Source organism: Tasmannia lanceolata, unplaced genomic scaffold (assembly GCF_043159265.1).
Source record: "Tasmannia lanceolata isolate RefF3 unplaced genomic scaffold, GAP_Taslan_0.1 ptg000007l, whole genome shotgun sequence".
Classification (NCBI taxonomy): Eukaryota; Viridiplantae; Streptophyta; class Magnoliopsida; order Canellales; family Winteraceae; genus Tasmannia; species Tasmannia lanceolata.
Genome location: NW_027518684.1, coordinates 4033743 through 4046708, shown reverse-complemented (window position 1 = coordinate 4046708; position 12966 = coordinate 4033743). Strand labels below are relative to the sequence as shown.

The 12966-nt window shown below is 39.6% G+C and overlaps 2 protein-coding genes across 5 annotated transcripts in view; one reads left to right on the top strand and one right to left on the bottom strand.

Moving 5' to 3' along the window:
* Nucleotides 1-3282, bottom strand: part of OVA2 (tRNA synthetase class I (I, L, M and V) family protein) — a 40020-nt gene extending 36738 nt beyond the window's left edge. For 2 of the 4 annotated variants that reach the window (XM_077384598.1, XM_077384599.1), the window contains exon 1: nt 3075-3282. In XM_077384598.1, coding sequence (XP_077240713.1) covers nt 3075-3137 — 63 coding nt within the window. In that variant the 5' untranslated portion in view covers nt 3138-3282. Of the gene's footprint in view, nt 1-2353; nt 2511-3074 lie in introns of those variants that run through there. The other 2 variants (XM_077384600.1, XM_077384601.1) reach the window with 2 other exon arrangements.
* A 3937-nt stretch (nt 3283-7219) lies between these two features.
* On the top strand, nt 7220-10169 carry LOC143881503 (stress-related protein-like). Its single transcript, XM_077384597.1, has 3 exons — nt 7220-7367; nt 7941-8165; nt 9446-10169. Exons 1-3 carry the CDS (start codon nt 7332-7334, stop codon nt 9959-9961), a joined length of 777 nt encoding a protein of 258 aa, XP_077240712.1. The 5' UTR covers nt 7220-7331; the 3' UTR covers nt 9962-10169.
* Nucleotides 10170-12966: the final 2797 nt, after the last annotated feature.

The window sequence follows — 12966 nt, the reverse complement described above, 5'->3', positions numbered from 1 at the left end:
GCAGCTGTGACAGTCAGAATGGCTGTGCCTTTTCCTTCTTCTTTTTTTCCTTTTTTAGAAGCTTTTTGGGAGTCGGATTTGTTGGGAAAGTGGTAATGGAGGGTCCATTCAATGTTAGAGGATTGGGCATAGTACTCTTTTTTGCTATTTTTGGGGGATTTGGAGAAAGAAAAAAAGGAGATAATATTACAGATAAGGTGACACCTGTAAGGAGATCAACGGAGAACATAATGAATAATGGCTATACAGTGAAGGAGTTTTGACCAGTTTAAAGTTTCAAGATTTAATCCGCAACGGGACAGGAGCTCTAGAAGGATATGGAAGAAAGCGGAAGTTGTTCAATCGAAGGAGTCACATGGTCCAATCAAATCAAGTTCAAACTTTCAATATAAGCTCAACAAGAAAATGAGGAGTCTTCTTCTTGAGAGGGACTCTTCTTCTAATGCTATTAGTTGGGTCTCTAAGAGGAGTTGGGATCCTTAGAGATTAGCCATTGTCGTTGGGAGGCTAAAGATTCAGCACGGGTTGATGTATCTGTTGTCAATAAAATGAGGAGCTTGGTCCAATATTGGAAGTTTTGGTCGGATTCAATGTTTTTCAAACATCATTAATTCGGACATATTCCAGGGTGTCTAATATTATCTCAAGATATAGACCATCTTCTCCCCCCCACCCCATTTCAATGTGATGTAGCTTTGGATGTAGGATATTGCAACTATTCAACAAGTTGATGACTTCATACGTGTTGTGGACCAATTAAAGTCTAATTTGGTTATAGGAACCTATAAGTTGTTCTATGTAAGGGTTCCTCAAAATTCAACGGATTGAATCGATCCAATTAAGTATAAATCCGAGACAAGGAGGGAGCCTAATTGGCCGATGCATTCTTTTTATATATTCATATCTAATCAATGGAAAGAATGATTCTATACCTAAAAAATGACCAACTTCATTGCAAATTGAAGACATTAAATATCCCATGTAGCTGATTTGTTCTTTTGCGGATATGCTAAAGTGCATGAAACTCCTCTTTCCATCACTTCTGACTATAAAGTTGGTTATTTATCTTGGAACTTTAAGAAAACAATTCTTGACACTTACAATCACCAAATTGGTGAGCAAAACTGAAGTTTTCTATCAGAGTTGGGTAATTTCCTGAGATGTTCCGACTTCCAATTCCGTGCCAGTCGCCAAGGCCTTAGGCTCATTTGGCAACAAGATGATTTTGGCAATGGTGCAGCCACAGTATGGTCGGCTAAACCTGGTGATGCGAGCATGACTTGTTGCCTTGCCTAGGCGCCTAGCATTGACTACAATGATATAGGCCCGAATTCATGCAACCCGGAAAACAAATCTTCCACAAAAGGAAGATACATCCATTTTCAGGCATATCATTGCAAAACAGCTCATGCTTGGAACCAATCATGAATATCTCGATGGATGAGAAAAAAAAAAAGTGGGTTCATTGTCTCTAACAAAAAGCAAAACGGCATTAGCTCTTTTATATACTACATGTTTCTTATGAGAATAAAAATAGGAGGGCATTTTTTTGTCTACAAAACAGTTTGTTTCAGCAAATCTTTATTAGTCTTCTCTAAATTTTTCTTCTTTAAACGCAGTTACATAAAACCCTTATTCGAAACTGAAGTAGAACAGCAGAGTTCTAATGCAAGAACAGTAGATATCAGAACAAAAAAGAGCAAGGAACTCGAACGAAAGGAAAATGAAGAAATTTACTCTGTGAGGAGACATTTACATTACCATTCAAAAACAAAGAGATGTTTGCATTGCCATCTTCGCATGTATGGGAACAAATAGAGTCGAATTCACAGTGTAATAGAGAATGGATGTTGCATCCATTCACTTATGGTCAGAAAGAGCAAATTTTATTTGTTTTCTCACTCTCTTTCTTCTTTAAATGTAGTTAGATAAAACCCTAAGCCGAGATTGAAGTAGAATAGCAGAGTTCTAATTCAAGAACCATACAAAAAAGTATAAAGCCTACTTCTAATACATGAACCATGTGAGAAAAAAAAAGTAAGGAATTCGAACGAAAGGAAATTTACAAAAAAAAACCTAAAAAAAAGAAATTTACTCTGTAAGAAGATGTTCACATTTTCATCTTTGCAATTACGGGAACAAACACAGTCTAATTAACAGTGAATTTGAGAAGGGAGATCGCATCCATTCACTTACAGTCAGAAAGAACAAATTTTTATTGGTTTTCTCTGTCTTTTTCTTCTTTAAACGTAGTTACATAAAACCCTAAGCCGAAACTGAAGTAGAATAACAGAAGATATGAGGAAAAAAAAGGTAAGGAATTCGAGCGAAAGGGGAAAAAGAAAAAACTTACTCTGTAAGGATATGTTTGCATTGCCATTTTTGAATGCAAGGAACATATACAGTCGAATTCACAATGTATTTGAGAAGGGATATTGCATCCATTTACAGGTAGAAAGCTTCCTCATAAGAAGAGCGGAAGAGGGAGAGAGATAAGGAGAGAAACTGGTGAACGAAAACCCTCTTATTGGAACTTAGGGTCTGAAACCGTTCGGGCCCACCAAGTGAGTCACTGGTGGGCCCCACTTTGGCGTAAAAAGGCTCTATCGGACGATCCCAACCACCCATCAGGTGGCCTCAACTTACTGTCTGAAATGCACTCTGTAAAACACTAATTCGATGATTAGGGTTGATAGGTTGTATCTGAGATTCTTATAAAATGGACTTAAAATGAGCATAAAACAAATTTTATGCCCGATTTAAGTGGAAAATTAGACATAAAATATTGTTTAATTTGTTTTACTCACAAGATGTTAGTCAAATCGTGGTTAGCAAGAGGAGCTTTTACAAAATGCTGTTAGAGCTCTCCTAATTAATGCGCTCCAAAACTGATAATCTCTTGTGTCCTATACTCAAAACCAAGAACTAACATTGTTCCTACACTAAAATCTGAGGGGTATAAACCCTAAAATCCGAGAAGAAGACTCCCAAACTTACAATTTACCACCGAATATTAAAGAATAAAAAACAAAGAAAAAGCCCTAAACTTAAAAGATCAGATTCAGCATTCGTACCGTGATGTCGTCGACTCGTAGCAGGAGTTGGCCCAGTTGGAGACTTGGAGAGTGATGTTGCATCCCGTGTTACCGTCGCCAGAGAGGGAGAGTTGACGATAGAGAGGCGGCAAAAGAAACCCAAACTCAGAGAACTCCGTTCTCAGAAGTTAGATGAAAGATAGAAGCTAGGGCAAAGTTAAGGTTTTTAGCGGGCAAAGTTAAGGTTTTTAGCGTGTGTTTGGCATACCGTTTGAAATAGCGTTTAAAACCCGCGTTTTCATGTTTTGCTGGCCATATCAAAACGGCGAAGGGAGGTATTTTGCGTTTGGTTGCGAATGCTCCATAATATAATTTTAGTGGTAAAATGACCAAAAAGGGCATTGTTTGGTTGGCCTCAATGTAACTCAACTACTTTCTTATTAGGCCCATTATTAAAATGTCATTAGGATCTCATTCAAACACTATTAAAATTAAACATCATTGCCAAAAAAAAATGGCTATACGTTTGGGGTTCTTCTCCTCCTTCTTCTTAACGGCTGAATTTGTTGAATTTGACGGACGAGTGGAGGTGCTGAGGCAATGAGGTGTGAGAGAGTTTGCAACTTTATAAAGTAAATGAAGAAAGTAAGAAACTAGGGTTTCTTTTAATTCTTTTGTCTTTAAAAAATCAAAATTAAGAGATCATATAATGATATCAGCAGCCCCTTATTTTGAATTAAATATTAAAATTTAACAAATTTGTGTCCTCAAGAATGATACTAACACCCCCACTTTTTTGGTATTTGACGTAACACATAAAATCGCACGCATATACGTAAAAATATGTTTTGGTGAAGGCAAACACGTAAAAAGCCACAATCCAAAAACTCCGTTCAAAACGACGTTTTGCAGACGGACCTCCCCCCAAACACTCTCAAACGGCCGTTTCGCCCCAAAACGGTGTTTTAAACGGTACGCCAAACACGCACTTAGTTGATTGAAAATTGAAAGTTAGTTGATTGAAAATTGAAAGTAATAATTGAAATGATATCGACCCTTTTTTTACCTTAGACAGCCCCTTTGAGCTTTGAAGCCTTCGATGAAATGTTTAATGGGGCTGTACCAACTTTAAAAGGGGGGGTGTTTTTTATTAGGGGGGATGTTTTTGTTTCATTCCTTCCTTCGGTTTTTCGTCTGGAACGAGTGAAGATCCATAGAGGTGTTGGTGATATGATATTGAATAGAACGCCCACCTTTTAAAGGGTCTCACCAAACTCAACTAATCACAACAATATTTGCTTATTCCAAATGAGTGTTAACAAAAGTAGGATGGACATCTCACAAGACAAAATTAATGTACTTTATTGATGGCATTTGTGATGCCTCAACATTTTTGTCAGTTTTGATGTCCAATGAACAAGATAAATTCAAGATAAAGCATTTGCTAAGAGTAAAAATGTCTCATATATCAGCACAACCAAGCTTTAATAATTGCCCAAACGTCTTTTACTTTTTAATTGGTTTGTAAGAACTTTTTGGGAACTTTAATATCCTTTACAGCTCTTCAAATCAATCAAATAATAAAAGGACAAGATGGGTCAGTACAATTATCAAAACATGGTTGTGCCGATAACATTTCCTCAAAAAACGTTAAATACTAGATTTTATACGGTGGGTCGCGAACCAATATTTTTCAGAGGGGGGAGGTTTATGAGCTCTAGCTCAGCCCGAGCTAGAGCTCTATAAATACACCATCTCCATGTTGTTTCAGTCATCCAATCCATTCATTCTATAGCAGTATAGCACCTCACATAGGTAAGGTGTTCCTAACAAACCATCTCCATACCATAATCTAACCATTCAATCTATAAAAGCCCATTTTCTAGCCATTCATTCTAACCCTCCACAAATCATAACCCTAACCATAACCTATAATCGTAACCATAACCCTGATCACAACCTATAAAATGAATGGGTCGGATGAGTCAAACAACTATGGGAGTGGTGGTTTCTGAGCTCGAGCTCATAAACCTTTTCGTATTTTTCAAAAAGTACGACGCCCACTTCATAGGTTGATTCAAACCGTTCATTTGTTGGGCTACAATGTAAATAGCCTGTACCCATAAGTAATCTACATAGGATGGTCCCAACCCTCAGATTTAGAGTTTCCTATAATGTGCAATCCCTCTACAAATTGAAGGGTCCATCTACAGATATCAAATGGTTAGGATCATCATATGGAGATGATCTACTAGGTACGGCCTATTTTACTTTATGGCCAACAAATGAACAGTTGGATCATCTTATGAAGTGGGTCCCACTTACTTTTTGAAGGGTCCATCTCAAGATTTGCTAGGGACCATCACAGCAGGCATCTCGCCGGCGGGCTGTTGCATGAGTGCAGCCACCTCAAACGAATTGAATGAATAAGACAAAATATGTGCCTATGTGGCTTCTCTCATGCAACAGCCAACCCGCAAAAACACCTACTGCGATGATCCCTAGCAAATCCCATCTCATAATATACAGAGTTTATAAAAGGAGAAATTTCTCGCTATAAAGTAGGGGTGTCAACAGATCCATTTCGGGTCGGATCCACCTTTGTCACAGTCACGATCCATTCAAATTCCTTATCGGTCGGGTCGGAATCAGATTGTTCTTCGGATCCTACTTTCCACGTCATGATCACGATCCATTTTAATTCGGACTGTCTATCGGAGTGTCCTATTATGTCCCACTAAGCCAAGTAAACAATTAATTTTTTTTTAAAAGAGAGAGAATGGCAGTCCACCATTAGTGTGTCTCTATGCATTTTCTTTAACTAAATTAAAAATTTATCTATGTTTAATCTATGTGTATAATAATGCTTGTAAACAATACAACTAATCAAAATTATATACACAAATATAATGTATAACTATCACAAAACCCGTCTCCCTTTTCCTTTGTGAAAATATGAAATGAAACGATTGAAATGAGTGAAATTGCATTCCCATCCGATTCTCCGTTGGGATGCAGGAATTTTTTTGGTTCTTGGGACTCTTGTGGAATTTCCACAGGAAACCCACGTTTGGTTGCTGGTTATATAGTGGGTACAAAAAAATCCCACGAACCAAAATAACCCCGCACAAGACCCAAAGTTGGAAAAAAAATCCCAAGAATCAAAATAATCCCACACCAAATCCGAGGAACCAAATTAACCAAAAGAAGAACTTTTTTCTTCCCAACAGCTAAAGCAACCAAACAAAGCGGATTTTTATTTTACCGGGATTCCCCCCCCCACCATAGTCAGATCAACCAAATATGGGATTTTTATGTTACCAGGATACTTCCAGGGAGTGTTTTTCCCCACCAATATCCCAGGAAGTTTTTTGTTTCACAAAAGTCCCAAGAACTAAAAAAATACCAGCAACCAAACGGACTTGGTGATAAGACAATCCAAAATTTTTCAGATCCCATATTTGATGATCCAAAATATGCCCATGGATCCTATTCATATGTTTAGATCTGTTCATTAACGTTTTTATTTGGATGATCCATTAGACCGTCTGGATCTATTGACATCCTTACTGTAAAGAAAGTAACCAGATTGTTTTTTGGGTAGCTGCATAGTAGTTGGGTGACTTTTAAAAGGTATATTTAGTACTTGGAAGGAAACTTTGTATTTAGTCCTTTCTCCTTTTTGAAATGCCGGAATAAGCCATAGTCCTTTCTCCTTTTTGAAATGCCGGAATAAGCCATAGTCCTTTCTCCTTTTTGAAATGCCGGAATAAGCCATAGTCCTTTCTCTTTTTCGAAATATCATATAGACCCTTCTAGAGAGTAGAGGCACCGCCAAAATGCATAATTCCCTTTCTCATCCCACTTGCAATCTGCCACGTCAGATGCTGACATGTCACCTCTAAACCCGTGCCGCCTCGATGTGTGGGCCATCTCACACATTGGGAAGTGAAATATGAGCAGGTTGACGTGTCAAAATTGCCACGTGTGATCCATACACCGAATCTTATTATGACACGTGTCAGGTCAGTGCCCCCCTCGCGAAGCAACTTAGCCTCGAAGTCGTCAAATGATGACACGAAGGACTATATCTCTTCAATTAAACTCCGCCACATGTCATTTTGATTATAATTACCACCGTCAGATGTTATTACCATCGAACGGCCCTCTGAATCGAGATTCGCTATAAATAGGCGTTATTGTTATAACTTTCTTCTTCCAGAGATATTCCTAGGGTTTTTCTGTTTGCAAAAGTTTTCTTGTTAGGGTTTGTGGAGAACTCTGAAAATTGCAAAAATGGCGGAATCGGATCTAAACCAGCCATCCGAAATGGTAGTTTTCTTTCTATTTCGTTTAGATCATCAATAAACTTGTGCTTTTCTGTTTCTTTTTTTTTTGTACGAAGAGATTTCTGAAATATTCCATGAAATGTTCTTTCTTTGTCTTTCTCGTATGAATCTGCAGTGTTATCGTTCGATTTCATGGTGATTTCTGAAATACTCCATGAAATTTTCATTGATCCTTGATAAATTTGTGCTTTTCTCTTCTTTCTTTTTTTTTTCTCTACGAAGCTGCTGCAGTGTTATCGTTTGGTTTCATGGAGATTTCTGATCTATTCCATGAAATCATCTTTCTATTTCGTTGAGATCTTGAAAATTTTGATAGTAATTTCTGAAATATTCCATAAAATCTTCTTTGTATTTCGTTTAGATCCTCAGATAAATCCTTGCTACGTTGTTGCAGTTTAATCCTTCAATTTCATGGAGATTTCTGAAATATTCAATGAAATTTTCTTTCTAATTCGTTGAGATCTTGAAAATTTTGTGTTTTCCTGTTTGCTTTTCTTGATCTCGAGTTTTTAATGCTTATCTCTTCTCTTCTTCTTCTTTTTTTTCATTTTTACAGACTCAAGAACAAGGACAAAAACTCGAATATCTGGAATTCCTCCAAGCCGCGGCCGTGCATGCAGTGTTGCTCTTTTCGAGTGTCTATGATTTTGCGAAGGAGAATTCGGGCCCGTTGAAACCCGGAGTTCAGACCGTGGAGGGTACCGTCAAGACCGTTATCGGACCCGTCTACGAGAAATTCCATGACGTTCCCTTCGAGCTCCTCAAGTTCGCCGATCGTAAGGTTAGCAAACCCTCGGATTCTTAATCTGTCCCCTACGGTGCATGGTAGACAGATCGTGTCTGAACCCCTCTTAACATGCGCCTTACAACGTCGTTGTTTCGTCCCCATGGTTGATCTGTGTTAAGTTAGCGGCCTCTGACCAACATGCGCTGCTCCCACTTTGGCCTTGCTGGGCCGTTTGGATACAATTTTATAAATCCTGGATTTTTACAAGCTAAAACCTGAATTTGTTAGACTGTTTGGTTAGCACGGATTTTCTGAAACCTGGATTTCATAATCCAGGATTGTAATATCCAAACGGCCGAAGACAATAATGCAGGTGTTATGCGCTGCGTTAATCCTCACTTGTTACGTTTGCTAATATACTTAATCCAGCGCACATTAGTCCTTCCATGTTGCGTTTGCTAATATACGCAATGGCCCAACTCTCCTTGCGGTGCATACGGTGACGCGTGTTTTGTTATTTGGAAAAAAAAGAGAAAAAAAACTTGATGAGCAAGATCAATTGGAGATGCTCTATTCACCTCGCTAAATTGCGCGGCATGCGCACCCTCGAACAACCACTCGTGTTTTTAGCACTCTACATGAAACTCTCTTCCATGATTCCGGGCCGGGTTTTGAGAGCCGATCAGTCATTTTGTTTTTTAAAATACCAGAGCTGCCAGAGAGAGAGAGAGAGAGAGAGAGAGAGAGAGACCCATGTACAATAAGACAAAGAAGCGGCCCATATTCTTCGTTTAGAAAAACTTTTGCAAGGGACGGATTTAAGATTTCTTTATAAATAATGACAAAATTAGTTCGCAAAATGACAAAATTAGTTCGCACTGATTCCCCTACTTTAAAAAAGTAGTAAAATATCACTTCTTTCCAAAAGGTCGTTAAACATCACATCTTCCCAAAAGGGGTAATGGGAACTTGGGAGGTGATATATCACATCTAGTGGCTGGCCCAATGAAGAAAAAGGGGCGAATATATCATTTCCCCAATTATTGATATTTACACTACAAGCCCACCATGTCTTTTACTACCTGTCGATATTGGCAATACCATGTCTTTTCTTTCTGAACTGGCTTCTTTTTTTAAGTAAAAGTCCAGCTGAGTTGGGGCAATTATCAAAACATGGCAGTACATTACCATGAGCTAAAATGACAACAAGAGACAAGTTGGGTGTTTTTGCCTTTATCAAAATATGGTAGTGCAAATATAAGTAGCCAACAAATGGCCATGTCTCCTTCTGCCAAAGGCCTCACCTTTGACCTTTCTCACTGATCATTTTACAGGTGGACGGAATCGTGCACGAGGTGGAACGGCACTTACCTCGGCTAGTGAAGTCGGCTTCGAGCCAAGCCCTATCGGCGGCTCAGAAGGCTCCGGAAGTGGCTCGAGCCGTGGCTTCTGAAGTCCGCCGACAAGGTATGGTGGAGACGGCTACGGAGATCGCCAAAACGGCTTACACCAAGCTGGAACCGACGGCTAAGGAGCTGTACGGCAAGTGCGAGCCGGTGGCTGAGCATTACGCGGTGTCGGCTTGGCGCACCCTCAACCGGCTCCCGCTTTTCCCGGAGGTGGCCCACATTGTGGTCCCCACCGCGGCCTACTGGTCGGAGAAATACAACAGGACCGTATGTTATACGGCCGAGAAGGGGTATACGGTATCCGCGTACCTACCTTTAGTACCGACGGATAGGATTGCGAAGATTTTTAGTGGTGGGGCCGAGGAGAAGAAATCTGAGCCGACCATGCGGATGGTGGAGATCAGTGCCAACGGTGGAGATTCGGTCGATGTAGCGGAATGATGATTGGGGGTGTTTACGAGATAATAATATTTGTAAAAAGCTGAAAAGACGAAAAAGGACATGTGTATGGTGCTGGAGCTAGTGTTCGGTAATGTAAATCCAGCTTTGGTTTTTAGTGCTTTTGGTCATTTTGCTTCCTTAGGTCGACTATCGTGAAAATGACCGTCGTTTTATCTCTCCGTTTAGATCAACGGTCAACATTTCAAGAGATATATCTTGTACATGGATTTTAATCGCATTGATGGGTATGGGAAATTTGAGGAAGTCTAAACTGAAGGGAGCCCTTAATAGTGTTGGAATAGGTAGAGAAATTTAATAGAAATTAAAGGTTAGTCTTAATGTTTGTTGTGGCCCCTAACAGCTGATTATTGCAAATCTAAAGGCTTAGAAATTATATAGAGATCGAGGATGAAGAGTGGAATCAAAATGTTGGTAGAGAAAATGTGCATGGATTTTATAATCCAGGTTTTAGCATATAAAATCAAGATTTTACAATGGTAAAATCCATGTATCCAAAGGGTGGCCGAAGTAGAGGTGTAAACGAGCCGAGCCGAGCTTGGCCAGGCTCAGCTCGTCTCGGCTTGTTAAGCTCAAAAGCTCGGCTCGGGCTCGGTCACGCTCGCGAGCCTTATCGAGCTCAGGTTATATTAAGTTCACACCCCTCATCTTCCTTGGACAACCCTATCTAGTGTAATTTGACTACTCTTTTTACACTAGGGGGTGGTCCAATTAACAGATGGGGTTCCAAAAAAGAAGTGACATATTTTGCCTCCCCCTTTCACTCCCTGGATAACCCTTTTAGTGTATATATTAATATATAGGGAAAGGTGTGCGTACTCGGTCGAGTATCTACTCGGTCAGGTTAAAAACAGTGGGGGCCCACATTTTTGGGGTGATCCAAACCATTCATTTGAAAGGCCCTTACCTAGATAAGGTGTCCACGAAAAATCAGCCCCATAGGATCATCTTAACCCATCCAACAGTGGAGGGAAAAATGGGCAGATTTGTGGACAAGCTGTGTTTGTCCATTTTTTCCCATTTTTCCCTCCACTGTTGCATGGGTTAGGATGATCCTATGGGGCTGATTTTTTACGGACACCCTATCTAGGTAAGGGCCTTTCAAATGAATGGTTTGGATCACCCCAAAAATGTGGGCCCCCACTGTTTTTAACCTGACCGAGTAGATAAGCTTATCTACTCGACCGAGTACGCACACCTTTCCCTAATATATAATATATATATATTTAAATATATTAAATTCTTAACGAGCCAGCCGGCTCGGATTCGAGCCGAGCGAGCTTCTGAGCCCGAGCCAAAATTGACACCCTTACTCCGAAGGAAAATTTTTCTTGGGAAATGACCCTTCCATCCTCCGTTCCATGCTCCAGATTTTGGAATTTCTTTTCCTCCAAAATTTTGCTTCATTTCTAACTAAGGGTGTCAATTTTGGCTCGGGCTCGGCTTGAAAAAAGCTCGGCTCGAATCCTTAACAAGCCGAGCCGAGCCGGCTCGCCAGGCTCGTTAAGCTTAACGAGCCGAGCCCGATTTAGGCCAGGCTCGGCTCGGCTCGTCAAGGCTCGTTAAGAATTTAATATATTTAAATATATATATATTATATATTAATATATACATTAAAAGGGTTGTCCAGGGAGTGAAAGCGGGGGGGCAAAATATGTCACTTCATTTTTGGAACCCCATTTGTTACTAGGACCACCCCCCATAGTGTAAAAAAAGTAGTCAAATTACACTAGCAGGGCTGTCCAGGGAAGATGAGGGGTGTGAACTTAATATAACAGCTCGGCTCGGCTCGTTTACACCCCTTTTTTGGACCCGATTAAGAGCACGAACTTGATTATGGGCTCGGCTCGTTAAGGATTCGAGCCGAGCTCGAGCGAGCCCGAGCCAAAATTGACACCCTTACTCCGAAGGAAAAATTTTCTTGGGAAATGACCCTTCCATCCTCCGTTCCATGCTCGAGATTTTGGAATTTCTTTTCCTCCAAAATTTAGCTTCATCTGACCCGATTAAGAGCACGAACTTGATTAAGAGTATGAACTTACTCAAAATTTGGCCAGTTTCTACCCAAATAGTGGGCTTGTTTTACCTTGAAAATTTAGCTTCATATACGTCTAAAGGTCTTGAAGTTACTCAGAATTTAGTTTGGTTTCTGCCCAAATTTTGGGCCAAAGAAAGCTTGATCAAATTCGAACTCAGTTTTTATCTTGATTACAACATGTGTTGGGTTAGTTTTTCGCCAGTTTTTTGCTTGATTTCAACTTAAATTTCCGGGACAATTACTGCCCAGTTTTTTACTTGGATTGTACCCAATTTTTATCATGTAAAACTATCATACTTTGGGTGTAAACCTGCCCAGATTTCTCTTTTAAGGTAGACCTAGATTTCAGCCTGTATTAAACCAATTACTCCAAATCATTTGGATCATATTTCTGCAACCAATTTAGCTTTGATAAGGGCAACTTTTGTCTGAAAATTAGAGTACTTTCTATGTTCTAGAATAAAGACAATCGTTTTTTAGCAGTTTGCCTGAATCTGAAATATTATTCAACTATCATGGATCTGATTTTTACGAGGTTTTAGGTCTTTATTATATAAGAAAGTTCACCTCTAAAGATAATTTCGAAAGTCCCCAACACACGTCACTCACTATTTTTAGTGGCTCGATTGGATTGACTATTTAAGATCAACTTCCCAAGCTTAAAAAAGTAGGAATTTTAAGCATTGAAAGGTTTAGATGTGGATATCTCACATTTGAAGTTGAGATCCGGAGCCGGACCAGCTGCAACAGTGAAAAAAAAATTAAAAAAATCCGATTTTCAAATCTATTCTGCAAGACATTATTTGGAAATCAATATTTGTTGCAATTACCTTCACCCTTGCTGCTGCTGCTCGGCAGCGAGACGTCCCTCCCTCCCTCCCTCTCATACAAAATGAGGATGAGGATGAGGATGAGGATGTATTTTGCATCCAAACTCAAATCCAAATAC